At 42.3% G+C, this 14,474-nt stretch overlaps 1 protein-coding gene across 1 annotated transcript; it reads left to right on the top strand.

Annotated features, from left to right (window-relative positions):
- Nucleotides 1-4,039: 4,039 nt before the first annotated feature.
- On the top strand, nucleotides 4,040-14,252 carry tomm70a (translocase of outer mitochondrial membrane 70 homolog A (S. cerevisiae)). Its single transcript, XM_058074038.2, has 12 exons — nucleotides 4,040-4,364; nucleotides 6,014-6,187; nucleotides 6,317-6,443; nucleotides 6,537-6,646; nucleotides 7,125-7,273; nucleotides 7,350-7,557; nucleotides 10,998-11,132; nucleotides 11,210-11,317; nucleotides 11,384-11,500; nucleotides 11,565-11,662; nucleotides 12,528-12,650; nucleotides 12,710-14,252. Exons 1-12 carry the CDS (start codon nucleotides 4,125-4,127, stop codon nucleotides 12,861-12,863), a joined length of 1,743 nt encoding a protein of 580 aa, XP_057930021.1. The 5' UTR covers nucleotides 4,040-4,124; the 3' UTR covers nucleotides 12,864-14,252.
- Nucleotides 14,253-14,474: the final 222 nt, after the last annotated feature.

The following is a 14,474-nucleotide window of genomic DNA, read 5'->3' as shown; positions in this document are numbered from 1 at the left end:
CCTAATCGGACTCATCTCTGACGGCGACAAGTCTGCCTACAGGTGAGAGGTTGACCATCTGGCGACTTGGTGCAACCAGAACAACCTGGAGCTCAACGCTCTAAAAACAGTGGAGATGGTTGTGGACAACAGGAAGAACTCAGCCTCACCTGTCCCATCACTCTCTGTGACTCTACCATCGACATTGTGGAGTCCTTCCGCTTCCTGGGTACCATCATCTCCCAGGACCTCAAGTGGGAGCCGAACATCAGCTCCCTCACCAAGAAGGCACAGCAGAAGATGTACTTCCTACGGCAGGTGAAGAAATTCAGCCTGCCAAAGACAATGGTGGTGCACATCCAACATTGAGTCCATCCTAACCTCCTCCATCACCATCTGGTACGCTGCTGCTATATATATATATTTATATACTCATTTTTGCATTTTAGCATTGCTAGCCTGTGAGCATTAGCAATGTAAATATGCACTAGATAAATTTACGTAAGACTAATATTTATGGTGTAAATCCCAATATTGTGGTTTGTACGATGACATTCCTGAACCACGCTAAAAGAAGGATCATGCAGCAAGCGTGGAACCTTCGCCACTCATCTGCCGTGTTCCGAGATTACAGTCCAAGATGGACACAAGCCGCACGTGCAACGGTTATTTTGTCTCGTCACGTGTCGCCGCCGTTTTTTACGGCAAAATTGATTTTTGCAGCTTTTAAAATCAAGCTACTGTGTCAGCACACAATTGATTCTTTTGAGAACAGCAAAGTGCTTTATGGGCAAACATCATTTTCATTCACGAACCTATGGGTCTCATAAAAAACAAAAACAATGCAGATACAGCGCCCCCTTGATACTGACCTGGTGACCATCATCACAGCAACGTGTGAATGTGTGAAGCCATCATCGCACGTATTTCCTCCTAACGGCGTCACTGCAGCTGACTTTGACGAAACGGCGAGTGCTGGTAGGTCTCAGGTCGAGGACAGACGGCCGCGGGCTACAATTGAGTGACTCTGGCAAACCGTCCAGACAGACCGGCACTCGCCTCCGAAATGGGACAGAGTAAAACAGAGCATGTATTTGGCAAAGACTCAAATATACAGTACTCCCACACCACGCGAACCTACAATCTGAAACTAATTATTTTCCTTTTTTATTTTCATTTATTAAATTAAGGCGGTTCCTCCCACATTCCAAAAACATGCTCCATAGGTATGAAACATTGTCCATAGGTATGAATGTGAGTGTGAATGGTTGTTTGTCTATATGTGTCCTGTGATTGGCTGGCCACCAGTCCAGGGTGTACCCCGCCTCTCGCCCGAAGACAGCTGGGATAGGCTCCAGCACCCCTGCGACCCTCGTAAGGAAAAAGCGGTAGAAAATGAATGAATGAATGAAATTAAGACTGACATACAATCAAACACAGACATTATAGATTGTTAAAGGGGAACTGCACTTTTTTGGAATTTTGCCCATTATTTCCAATCCTTATGTGAAACATGAACACATATTTCCCTTCAAGAAAAAACTACTCAATATAAGCTAGCTAACAACGGGCATGGGAAATATCTATTTTGATGCTAAAGCCTTCACAAACAAACTAAAAAAAACAGTGTTCCATTTACATAACTGACTTCTATATTAACCAAGCTACATACATATTATTGTAGCAGCTAACAGGAAAAACTATTTTTTACCTTGTGGACTAACCTGACGCCTCGCTAATCGCTAGTCTCAGCGTCATTCGCAGACAGAATTTCACAAGTTAATTTCATAAGTGAGATCGGCCTGTGCATTTTTCAATTGTTTTATGATACGTGTTAGTGGCCAGGCCCGCCATTTGACCATTCCAATTCTGTGGCAAATAAACCCACAACAACACACAAATACTGTTTGGAGGACAAGACGGAATTAGCATAATGACCACAAGAGAGCAAAATTGCTCAGTGGCAAAAAGTTCCTACGTACCCGATAGCCGTAATATCTACTTTCCAGTGGAACTGAAACGTGCTCCAAACTAATCGCATTGCTTGTTTGTTATAAAAACAAAATGTTTTTATCGCTACTAGTCTAATAATTCTCGCTAGCTAGCTCGCTGCAGCTGTGTCCAGCTAGGTAGGCAAGGTGGGTAAATAAAGATGCAAGAGAAGTCGAACACCAATAGGTGTGCCAAACTAATATGGCTTGACATAATCTGTGTCAAGCTGTCAAACAGAAAACAATTAGCATTGACTCTCGTGGCAATATGGGACATAGTGTGACCCTTGTTAGCTCAATATGGGTATTGGCAACTCTACGTGACACAGCACACATGTATATTCATGTCATGTTTGTTGTCATTGCATGAATTGTCAGGTCGGGACGTCACGTTTTTGTGATTGGCTTTGAAAGGTATTTATCGACATATGCCAGTCACATGTTTTTTTTACAGAAATTAGCCCAGTGGCCGATCCATTGGAGCATCCGAAGTCCCATTCATTAATTAATTTTCTACCGCTTTTTCCTCACGAGGGTTGCGGGGGGTGCTGGAGCCTATCCCAACTGTCTCCGGGCGAGCGGCAGGGTACACCCTGGACTGGTCGCCAGCCAATCACAGGGCACATATAGACAAACAACTATTCACACTCACATTCATACCTATGGACAATTTGGAGTGGCCAATTAACCTAGCATGTTTTTGGAATATGGGAGGAAACCTGAGTACTCGGAGAAAACCCACGGGGAGAACATGCAAACTCCACACAGAGATGGCCGAGGGTGGAATTGAACCCTGGTCTCCTAGCTGTGAGGCCTGCGCGCTAACCACTCGACTACCGTGCCGCCCCTTTTAAATGTTAATACACATAATATTGAAGCTGAGTGTTTTTCCCAGTTTTTTCAGCCTTTAGCCTTTCTGCTGGTGTCCTTCGCATCTGCCTACGTTGCCTAATGGGCTAGCTGGCTTTGCAATAATGCAGAAATTAAAATTAAAAATCAAAACTGCAGGAAATATGGTAATGGTAATGGTTTTATTTCATTTGAACATGCATCAGATTACAATTGAGTGCATCCCATAATCAGTTCAAAGTTCCACATGTCCAAAAGGAGTAGGAAGAAGCAAAGCTTATTAAATCCTAGCCCTCCATCTGGTACTTTTACAATCAGTAACTGCTACATTTGTTCACTTCCTGCTTTCCATAATACAGTTTAAGGTGTTTTTTTATTAATGCACCTCATACCGAAGTACGAGGTGATATGACCATCCAATGACCTAATGGGTACCATAGTAAGTGTCAATATAGTGATATATATAGCACATCATGACTGGTTCAAGACTCTTCATCCTTGTATTTAACAAACATCAACTGCTTGTATTGTTTCTTGAATTGGCTCATCGTTGTGCATTGTTTGAGGTCCTTACTCAATCCATTCCATAGTTTGATTCCACATACTGAAAAGCTATGGCTTTTTAACGTAGCATATAAGTGTTTCAAATTTAGTTTAATTTAAATAAGACAACGAGATCAAATATCTCAAAATGAAAAAAAATCCCAAGTTATTTATTTATTCTATTGATTTTGATATTGTCATTTTTATTTGTTGTTATTATTTTTTATGCATTTGTCACAGTTCAGTGTCATTTTTTGACTGTCTATATGCAAACCTCTTTTGGATCCTGACCCACCGGTTGAAAATCACTGCCCTATGGTTCCCAAAGTGAGGTATGAATACTCGCAGGGGTGCACAAATTGTCATGGGGTACATTAATAAAATTCATAACAGCATTACAGAGTGACAGTGCGCTTGAACGCCTCATCAAATGAACAGCGTCTGCAGGGAGTACAGTATTGACTTAAGGAGTTGTAAATTGTTCTGTAAATAATATTAAAATACTTCATTTCATCAAATAAATTAAATCCATTAAAAAACATGTAGCGACAAATCAAGAAGAACAAAATCAAAATGAACCCGTTTGGTGTAGACTACAATTAGAGTCCATAAAAACTACAATTACCGTCAGTTCATGATTCCTTGCTGCGCACGCGTGACCTCACACAGCACAGGAAGCGGAAGAAGCCACACTGGTCTCGCGCTGCCTGGCGCAGTCGTGGTTCTGCTAACAGCTACCTAGCCGATCCTCGGTCGCTCGTCATGGCTGCCTCCAAGCCGATCGAGCCGCAGTCCGGTAGTGGACTACCCCGTTGGCAGCTGGCTCTGCTGGTCGGCACTCCCATCGTGCTGGGAGTCGGCGCTGTGTACTTGTGGAATCGCAGGAGGACGAAGGAGAGGCGAGGGAAAGGGAGCGGGGAGCGGATAACACCTGAAGGAAGCGCCAGTCCAGAGCAGGGCCAAGACAGCGCCTCTCGGGCCAACCGAGAGCCGGAGAACATGGTACGTGACAACGCTTCCATCTCGGTTCAACCTAATATAGGATCATAAACAGCCTGGTTTTGAACTCACTTTGTTCCGTGTCCTCGCCGGCATGTGTCATTGCAGTGGAGGCGGCGTGTAGCCAAGGACACCTACCGGTGACAGCTACCTTCCTCAAGCCAGGGAGGCCATGCTGTGCCGGTCTTATCATTTCTGGATTAAACCACGGCATGTGCTAATGCTAAGCTAACCTTACTGAAGAACTAGCGTTGCTTATTAGTCGCAGTGCTAGCAACTGCGTCTCATTAGGGTTTAATGAGCTTTACTGCAGTTAAATGCACTTATGAGAAACTTTATTGACAGGACAAAATGACCGTTAAGTCCTCTCCTTTTGGTTGTTTCCCTCATTGACTGAAATACCAGGCAACCAAATGACTCAAAGGAGCTCTTAGTATGGTACACTACACGTAGCAAGCAGCAACCTCTTTACTCGTGGAGCTGGACCAGAACCACACTCAGAACCACATTCAGTTGTGGTGGGCCACGGAAACACCATGGCACTATGACAACATCAACCATGAGGATCTTTTCCCAATATTACCACCTCTGGTGACACCACATTCAAGGGATAGTTGGATTTTTTTGACATGAAGTTGTAGGGCATCAACGGTGACTTGCCTCTCTACTTCATCCACTGAGCTGAGTTCTGGTTGGATTTGGGTGATGAGGAATGTAGGTTAGTTGGTGGGGCTACTTAAGTAAAGAGGTTGGCTTCTGAAAAAACAATATGCGTTCAAAAGAGTAATACATTTGCTAGGTAGTAGTAGCCTGTTTACATACATCTAAATACATTTTTCAACATTGGAGCCCTGTAGACATGACATAACACCCCTATAGTCACATTTACACTCCTATTAGCCAGTATAGTACAGATAATAAGAGAACATAAGACAGTTCCTTTTTGTCGTTCCTGTTTCTGGGCAGTTTTTCCTGCCCTGGCTATTGTCTCATCAATGTACGGTAACATTACTGACACCTTGTGTCCGGTGTAGAATATTACATGGCACAACTTTCAGTCTTTCTGTGTGTTTTCTGAATGCCTTCTATTTGAAATTTAGTTCATTTAGATATTTTGCTTGAAAATGCTTAATTTAGTCCTAGGGTGTTCAAAGTGTGGCCAGTAGGCCATTTGCAGCTCCGCGACATATTTCAAAATTAGAATTTAACAGGAAAAAAACAGCAAAAATGAAAAAAAATCAATAATTTTGCGTAAATAAAATCAAAATGTTACGAGGAAAAAATTGTAAAAAGAGAAAATAACTTAATATTATGAGGGAAAATAACACTCTAGTAGCATAAAGTTGAGATGTTAAAGAAAAAGCGTTTTTTTTTTTATCATAATGTTATGAGAAACAAAACAATGAATAAAATTGTACGTTTTAGAAGCGGGCAAAATGATAATGTTCCAAAAGTAAAGTCCAAATATTGTGGGAATAAAGTTGTCTATGAGAAGGGGCTCCACAGGGGTGCTGAACCGGTGCCATATTTTTGGCTCAACTCTGGCTCCAACAGTTTGCTGCGCTGATGCTGAAGCGTTGGCATAATTAATGACCATTGGGGCCGCATGCTTTTGTTGACCATAATTGTACTGCTGCTCTCTCGCTCTATAGAGTCCTTTGGATCGGGCCCAAGCAGCAAAGAACAAAGGCAACAAATACTTCAAAGCAGCCAAGTATGAGAATGCCATCCAGTGCTACACGGAAGCCATCGCCCTGTGCCCCACTGAACAAAAGGGCGACCTGTCAACGTTTTACCAGAACAGAGCGGCAGCCTATGAGCAGCAGGTTTGGCACCAAGACTCAATAGGAGAGCTGGAGCAAATGTTCAACTCTGTGTTGTTGCCTTTTGAAATAGAGCCCACACTGTCCATCTTCCGCTACGTTTCATCCAGTCTTTTCTGGTTTTGGTTGCAGAATAAATGGACAGAAGTGGTGCAGGACTGCTCTCAGGCAGTTGAGCTCAATCCGCGCTACGTCAAAGCTCTCTTCAGGCGGGCCAAAGCACTGGAGAAGCTCGACAACAAGAAGGAGTGTCTGGAAGGTAAACTCGCAGTGTCTGGGAAATTTCACCCTTCATAGTAATAAAGGAAGATTGCCATAGTTATGGTTGTTGGGATGCTTTTGACATCACCAGACGTGACGGCGGTGTGCATCCTGGAGGCCTTCCAGAACCAGCAGAGCATGTTGCTGGCAGACAAGGTGCTCAAGCAGCTGGGAAAGGAGAAGGCCAAAGAGAAATACAAGGTAGGACAACTCTGAACAGGAATTTTATGACTTAGACATGTAGCATTTTGGTTTCATGTCTTCTGGGCTCCATGTAAATGTGTGCTAATTTAAAGACATTTCAGTTTCCGCTGGTGTACCTAGCATGCCTTGCGGGCATTTGCAAAGAACAATGTTATGTGTTTGTTGCTAGAACGTTGTCATTGTTACTCACACACAATGGTAGTTTGTTGTTGGGTGTTAACTTGCTTTTTGCTATAGCTCGCAAATGGAAGAGCGCCTGCCTCATGCAAGCTGCAGTGCATCTGACTATGAAGTTATGTTGCCATCTACTGGATGAAATTGGAATGACAAGCATTCGGCAATGTTCTCATTGAGTAAATGGAAGCAGATATTCTGAAATATTCATTTTTCACAATGTAGCCCACGCTAGGGAAGCATAGTGAGATAGCAGGCTTTTGCATTTTGTGTGTGTAAAGGCAACCATTTTTTCTTGCAGAACCGTGAGCCGATGATGCCTTCTCCCCAGTTCATCAAGTCCTACTTTGGTTCTTTCACTGATGACATCATTTCCCAGCCCCTGCAGAAGGGCGAGAAGAAAGACGAAGACAAGGACAAGGAGGGCGAGGCATCCGAAGTCACTGCCAGGTCTGAGAATCCTGACCCGCAGTGTCATCTCCCAAGTTTGTGTGTTTGCTCATTCGACCTGCTCCGCCCTCCTCAGCTCCGGCTACCTGAAGGCAAAGCAGTACATGGAGGAGGAGAACTACGACAAGATCATCAGCGAGTGCACCAAGGAGGTGGATTCGGAGGGTCGATATACCGCCGAGGCCCTGTTGCTGCGCGCCACCTTCTACCTGCTGATTGGCAACGCCACTGCCGCTCAGCCCGATTTGGATAGAGTCATTAATATGCAGGACGCCAATGTCAAGGTACGTTTCTTCCATGTTAATCACAGCGGCAACAAGTGGACTTCTTTAATTGCTGTATTAAGAATTCATCCATACTACTTGGCTACAACCAGAAGTGCAGTTGAGTCAGGCTCAACTACTTTGTTGTGGAAAGTCATGGCGGTTTACAGGTACATGCACGCTATGGCATAACTCCTTTGGTGCGGAAAGAAGAGTTAGTTGATCAAGGACATTTCTCTCTCGTTCAAAATGTGCCAAAAATGAGGCGCAAACACATGGTATTGTATCAAAAGTAGGACTTTTTCTCAAAAGTTAGCAACATTTGATCTCACTAAAACAAACCCAAAACACCCCACCAGGGTGAACTTTTCATGTAACTGGAAACATTTTACTTTATTCTTTATTTCCACATTCTTTCACTGATATAACTTAAGGCTTAACTCATTCAGTCGCAGCCGTCCGTCTCTGTACCGGGTATTTTTGATGATTTTTTTACACACAAGGACACAGAATATTGTATTTTTGGGCTATATAGTCATGGTATATAACAAATTAGATTAGACTCATCTTTCACCAGAAAAACAAGTTAGTTTCTACCTTATTACGTTCTTCAGTAATCAACAGTTGAACATAGGTATGTTTCAGCAATATATAAGTTCTCAACAAACAAAGGAGGGAAAAAAGGCATTTGTGATATTTAAACTTTCACTTTGACACAAATTTTGCCATATATATTTAGCCAAATATATATGTGTTGGCCGTACGACACAATGGAAAGAATCTTTTTGTGGTGTGACTTTTTTTTCAGATGCCGCAGACGGCGGAGCACTCTCATAATAACTTCAATGGCAGTATCAGTAAATCCTATGAGGCTTAGGCTAAATCCGTATACTACCTCATATTCATAGTTTTGACATGTCTTTCACATTCATGCCAATCAAGTGGTCAGTATTCGCAATCAGCCTTAGTTTTTTTTTTATTACCAAAGAGTGTGTATCATAATGTTTTGCGTTATGAAAACATAGCTCCCATGCTCATGAGCGTCTTCTATCCCTCTGGGGGCTACAGGCAGCTGGATGAATCATTGCAGCCATTGACAATAATGCATTATGGGAACTATTGGTATTTCTTGTTTCCTAGCTACCTTTTCAGTGTTATTTTGCTGTTTGGTGATTTTTGCCTTTGTTGTAAGATGCCATCGTGAGTCAGACTCTTGTATTGAGTAATGACCTCCTGCGGTGTCCGAGCTTGTCATGCCATTCCCTTATAGTTCGTGATTTGTCTCACAAGGGGGGTAGTTTTAGTTTTGAAGGAAAGATGTCTTGAGGTTAGAACATTAGCCGCAGCGCTGTGTAAGCCACAAGGTTCAAAGTAACTCCGCTGTATCACTGGTGAAAAATTGGTAGGGGGGTCAACCTGTAAAGGCTGCTCATCAATTCAAGCATTTTATGGGGTTATAAACTTGGCTGAGTCTTGGCTGCATTACTGCGTTAGCTGCCGTTTGACTGATGATCACATTCTCTATAGGGCTGGGTTAAACGATTATTTCTGTAATCGATTAATCTAGAAAATAGTTTTTTTGATGCATTGATTAATCCCTGAAAGTCCCTGATTAGTCCCTGAAAACATAAACCACAAACACATGCACAGGTTAGTAAAAATATATATTTCTAAATGATCTGCCCATATCAATAAAGTATGATAACGTGAATAATATTGATAACAACAATAATAATAGAAATAAAACTAAGTAGCATGTATTTGAGGAGTTTGTGTCTGTCGGTTAAAGTGTCAGCAAGACGCGAGTGTGTGAGGAGTGTGTTTTCATGTGGGCACTTGCTCTGTGTGTGTGAGGCTGCAGCACAAGTTACGTGTTGCGGTTTGGATGAATGACGGGGTTAATCATTGCAAACAAGGATATAAAAAACGTTAAACTTACGGCGTCTTCTCCTCACAAGCAGCTCGCAGGTGCTTCCTTTGTAGGTGCTGATGCATCGCTGTCGTGCTTTTGTTATATGCCATCTCAATTTTGCATAGGTGACAAACCACCGCATCATTACCTTTTGGCGTGAAGTATTCCCATACTTTGGATACTCAGTTGCGAGATCTTTTCTTTTGGCCGGACTCACTGAAACTTGTTGCCGTGGCCGCCGCCATGTTTTGATTCTGAGTAGTGGTGTGGCATTCATGAACGAACGGATCAAAAGAACTAGTTCTTTTTTGCGTACGAATGAATTGCCCATAAAATACCCATTCAGTACACCGTCCGTTTTGTTCATGACCGACACAGTACTAGTTGGTGAGCTGTTGAGTTGGAACGAACATGAACATGAGTGAACGGACTGACTCGACACAACTGACCGTGTCTATGCACAGGGGAGATCACAGGCTAACGACCAATTGACCGAAATAAACGGCTATTTTTACTGAATGAAGCGGAATGATCCTGTTCACTGAAATGAACGGTTTTGCCCATCACTAATTCTGAGTGAAGGCACATCGACATGCAGTTCTTGTGTCGACGTATTTTTTGTGTCATTTTTTGACATCGACACGTCATCCCAGCCCTAATCCTGTACTTCAAACTCATCATTCTCCGTTGGGCCGATACTAATCAGTGGCCGATCGATTGGAGCATCCCGAGTTGTGACTAGTAGACCATAGTCAAGACCAGTGGTGGGCAAACTACGGCCCGGGTGACACATGCGGCCCACCAGTTGCTTTCTAAGTATTTCAACTTTTAACATACAAACTGGCAACATGACTTGCAAGTCGGATGTTTTACTTCGTTTTTTTTAAAAAATGTAAAATTAAATGACATGGTTTGATGTGGTCTGATGTTTAAAGTGCTCCTGAAAAAAGGGACATGAGAACATACAGCTGATAGTATAACACTTTTACAGATAAAATTAGACAAATAATTCAAGGAAAATTATAAGCATAAACTAGTGTGTGTGTGTGTGTGTGTTAAATGTACATATGTTCTGACCCCCCGGACAATTTTGTTAACTCAGTGCAGCCCACAAATCAAAATATTTTTCCACCCCTGGTCTACACCATAGTCACCACCAAACAGCCATCATTTATGAGTTAATTTCTGAAAAATAATCAAATGTCAATATTGTGAGGGATGACTGTACGCATCCAGTTTTTAATGGTGTCATGTGACTGTGTACTTGATTGGCTTGCTCCCGCGTGTGTACGTGTGAATTTTTATTAAAATTATTAGTGAGTTTTTTCCAACTCTGTATTTCGTTAAAAAGAATTGCAAAACTTGCATTTTGCTGTCAAATTTCTATTCAATGAAATTTTCAGCTTAAAATCAAGTTAACAAAATTCAAATGCAATGCTTTCAGTGTAAAAAACAAAAAAAAACACCTCTTGAGCCTACTCCTTGAATTTTTTTTCCAGACTTGACTTTCTTGCTCAAGCAGCTGTGATGTGTTCGTTGTTGTCCGCAGCTGCGAGCTAACGCCCTCATCAAGCGTGGCAGCATGTACATGCAGCAGCAGCAGCCGCAGCTCTCCACGCAAGACTTCAACATGGCAGCAGAGATCGACACGCGCAACCCCGACGTGTATCACCACAGAGGGCAGGTACATAGGCTGCTGTTGGGAAGATAACTCTTGTAGGGGAGATGTGATCACAAGCCTCCTTGCCGTTTGCCGCACAGCTGAAGATCCTGCTGGACCAGGTGGACGAGGCGGTGGGAGACTTTGACGAGTGCATCCTGCTAAGGCCCGACTCGGCTCTTGCCCAGGCGCAGAAATGCTTCGCCCTTGTAAGTCTGTCAGGGTTTTTCATCGGCGTTTGGAACCATGAGACGAGGTGCTTTTGTGCCTTTCAGTATAGACAAGCTTACACTGGCAACAACACGTCGCAAGTCCAGATCGCCATGGACGGCTTTGAGGATGTGATCAGAAGGTTCCCCAAGTGCGCCGAGGGCTATGCGCTCTACGCTCAGGTAGGAACGTGCTCACCTGTCATCTCACGCTGCATGGCGTCCTAACACCTGGACTGCTTTTCAGGCTTTGACGGATCAGCAGCAGTTTGGAAAAGCAGATGAGATGTACGACAAGTGTATTGAACTGGAACCAGACAACGCAACTACATATGTACACAAAGGGTAAGACGTGCTCAGTTTTTATGGCACGGTCAAAAGAGGGATTACTACAGCAGGGGTGGCCCCATGGCACATGATAAACATCAAATTGAACAAGAACTTAAAAAGAAAAACAGCAGTATTTTCACAAGAATAAAGTGAAAATATTAAGGGAAAAAAGTTGTGATCTAATGTGATAATTTTGAGAGGAACGTAATATGAGGAAATTTTACATCCTTTTAGTCAAATCAAGTTCAAATATTAAAGAGCGTGGACATGCATGAAAAGTAAATGTTTGTTTACAAGGGACCGTTTAGGTGAAGTTACAATAGGCTGTTAATGTCACAGACAGGTGACAAAAGGGGGGCTTGATTTGCCCACCTGCAAAGAAATGTATATATTTTTTTAAGTTCTAATTATGAGGGGAAAAAATAAAGTTGTCATATTTGGGGGAAAAAAATGGAAAAAGGTAATAGAAAAATCAAACAAATGGAAAAACTTTGAGCGCATAGTACATGTAGCTAGAACTGTAGCAGGAGCACATGGGTTCCAAGTGAGAGAGCTCTCTCACCGCTGAGAGAGGATGGTCATCTCGTCCAATGAATTCACCTATTTCTCAGGTTTTCTTAGACCAAGGGTCGCATGTGTCTCTTCAGGCTCTTTCTGGCTCCCTTTGCAACGCGTGAATATTTTTAAACACCCGATTGGGGAAAATTTACGTCTTTTTAATGAGTTTGTAAAAAAAAAAAAAAAAATCCAACTTTGTGCGAGACCATGAACGCATCCTGACTGAGTTCTGCAGCACTGCAATAGTTTTAAACTGGATATAATCTATAAGTCGCAGTACTGCAATAGTTTTAAACTGGATATAATCTATTTGTATGTTCAGGTTATTGCAGCTTCAGTGGAAGCAAGACCTGGACTTGGGTCTGGACCTCATCAGCAAGGCCATTGAGATTGACAACAAGTGTGACTTTGCCTATGAAACAATGGGAACCATCGAAGTTCAGAGGTGAGATTGAACCGTGTGTGTGTGCGATAAATGAAATAACCTGCGTGAATTCCTTCCAGGGGCAATCTGGACAAAGCGATAGAGATGTTCAACAAGTCCATCAACCTGGCCAAATCCGAGATGGAGATGGCCCACTTGTACTCCCTATGCGACGCCGCGTACGCCCAGACGGAGGTCGCCAGGAAGTACGGGCTCAAACCTCCGACACTGTAACTCCCTTGGCCGGTCGCCTCCCAGCCGGGTGGTCCTTTGCTGAACCTAAACGTGTTAAACATGCAATTGTCTTGACTCGCATTGGTTTGTTTCAACAGAGGGGAAAGCACGATTGTAAGATTTAGAAAAAAAAAAAAAGAATGACATGGCGAAGCTTGGAAATATATGCAGCATCGTGTTCGGAATGCTTAATTTCTTTTCACAAACACAGGAATGGTCTTATTATGGAAGCCTGACTCCGCCACTCAAACCAAAAATATCCCAATGGTAGGTCATAATCATTCGATAAAAGGTTCAAGGTTTATCAAGAGATAAAGCCACAATTGTCAATTGAAAATTGAGGGGGAAAAAGTCAAAATTTTGAGATGAAAGTCAGAATTATCATAATTATCATGTCATAATTACAAGATAGTCACAGAGTCATAATAGATAGTCATACTTGTGTGTTTAAGTTATAAGAGGTGAAGGTCTGAGATAAAATCATAATTCTGGGATGAAGTCAAAATTGAGATTTTGACTTTTTCTTTCATAATTGTTTGGCATTGGGATTTTTTTCCTCCTTTCGGTGGCGGAAACAGGCTTCCATATCTTATTGCTAGAAAGTTTGAAGCCAGTACGTTGCCATGATCCCACAATGATGATACCTTTACCATATCAGTTCCAAATGTAAAAGTATAGTCAAGTACGTGTAACGTCTGTGTTTGTAATGTTGGGGTTGATTCATGGATAAAAGGCCTCTGTGGACTTAGCATCAGAACCAGGAAGTGTTTGGGTTTTTTTTTTAAACATGGGATTGCCTGTTTTCTTTTTATATATATATATTTTGTGCAGCATGTTAACTTTCTAAATAAATGTAAATGCGATGCAACACTAGGAGAACCTTCACTATGAGACTGACCCAAATAAGGAAACAACCTGTTTTGTCTTAAATGCTTTTGTAAATGTTGAACTGCCCTTAGAAAACTGGATACATTGCCAACACAATTTCGGGGCTATCGTACAATTTTTACTTTCCACTTCATGTTCTCTCGGGGGAAGGGGGGGCTATTTTCTTGACTTCTCTCACAAACTGAGACTGCGTTTGTAGCCTACATGCAGCCCTCACAAGCTCTTCTCATGTAAGTGTATGATTTGGTTCTCATGTAGCATATGCACATAGGTGAAAATGAGCTGCTACACAGTATGGTTTCATTTTTTTTTATTATTTACCATTGGTGGGCTTACATACTTGTACCCAGGAACCAAATCATGCATTTGACATCCTTTTGACTTCACAGACAGGCACAATCCTCTCATTACAAACTTGGACAAATTCCACCTGACATTCTTACTCAAAATGTATGGTGACCAAAGTGAAATTGAATCCTAATAAAGTTATGATTCCTGGAAGGATGTCTTGAATTCCTTGTTTCATCTGGTATACATACTGTTTCACCGAGGGTATCAACTGATAAAACTGATGGCCATTTTTAGAAACTTCCCTTGCCACTCTTCCCCAAATGTTCTCTATGGGATTTAATGCATTGCATTGTGGGTAATATAAACTCTCAATTGACCATCAATGTTGACTCCCTGCCTCAACCATCCAAGGGAAAAATGGAAGGATAACAC

The sequence above is a fragment of the Doryrhamphus excisus genome, linkage group LG4 (genome assembly GCF_037039965.1).
Source record: "Doryrhamphus excisus strain RoL-2023G ecotype Guam linkage group LG4, RoL_Dexc_Guam_v1.1, whole genome shotgun sequence".
NCBI lineage: Eukaryota > Metazoa > Chordata > Actinopteri > Syngnathiformes > Syngnathidae > Doryrhamphus > Doryrhamphus excisus.
The sequence above is the reverse complement of the archived record's forward strand: the minus strand, read 5'-3'. Positions and strand labels throughout refer to the sequence as shown.

Coding starts and splice junctions, on each gene's coding strand:
- tomm70a (XM_058074038.2), top strand. CDS start 4,125: ATGGCTGCCTCCAAGCCGATCGAGCCGCAGTCCGGTAGTGGACTACCC. Junction 6,444..6,536: donor CAAGAAGGAGTGTCTGGAAG/GTAAACTCGCAG, acceptor TGACATCACCAG/ACGTGACGGCGGTGTGCATC. Junction 12,651..12,709: donor GGAACCATCGAAGTTCAGAG/GTGAGATTGAAC, acceptor AATTCCTTCCAG/GGGCAATCTGGACAAAGCGA.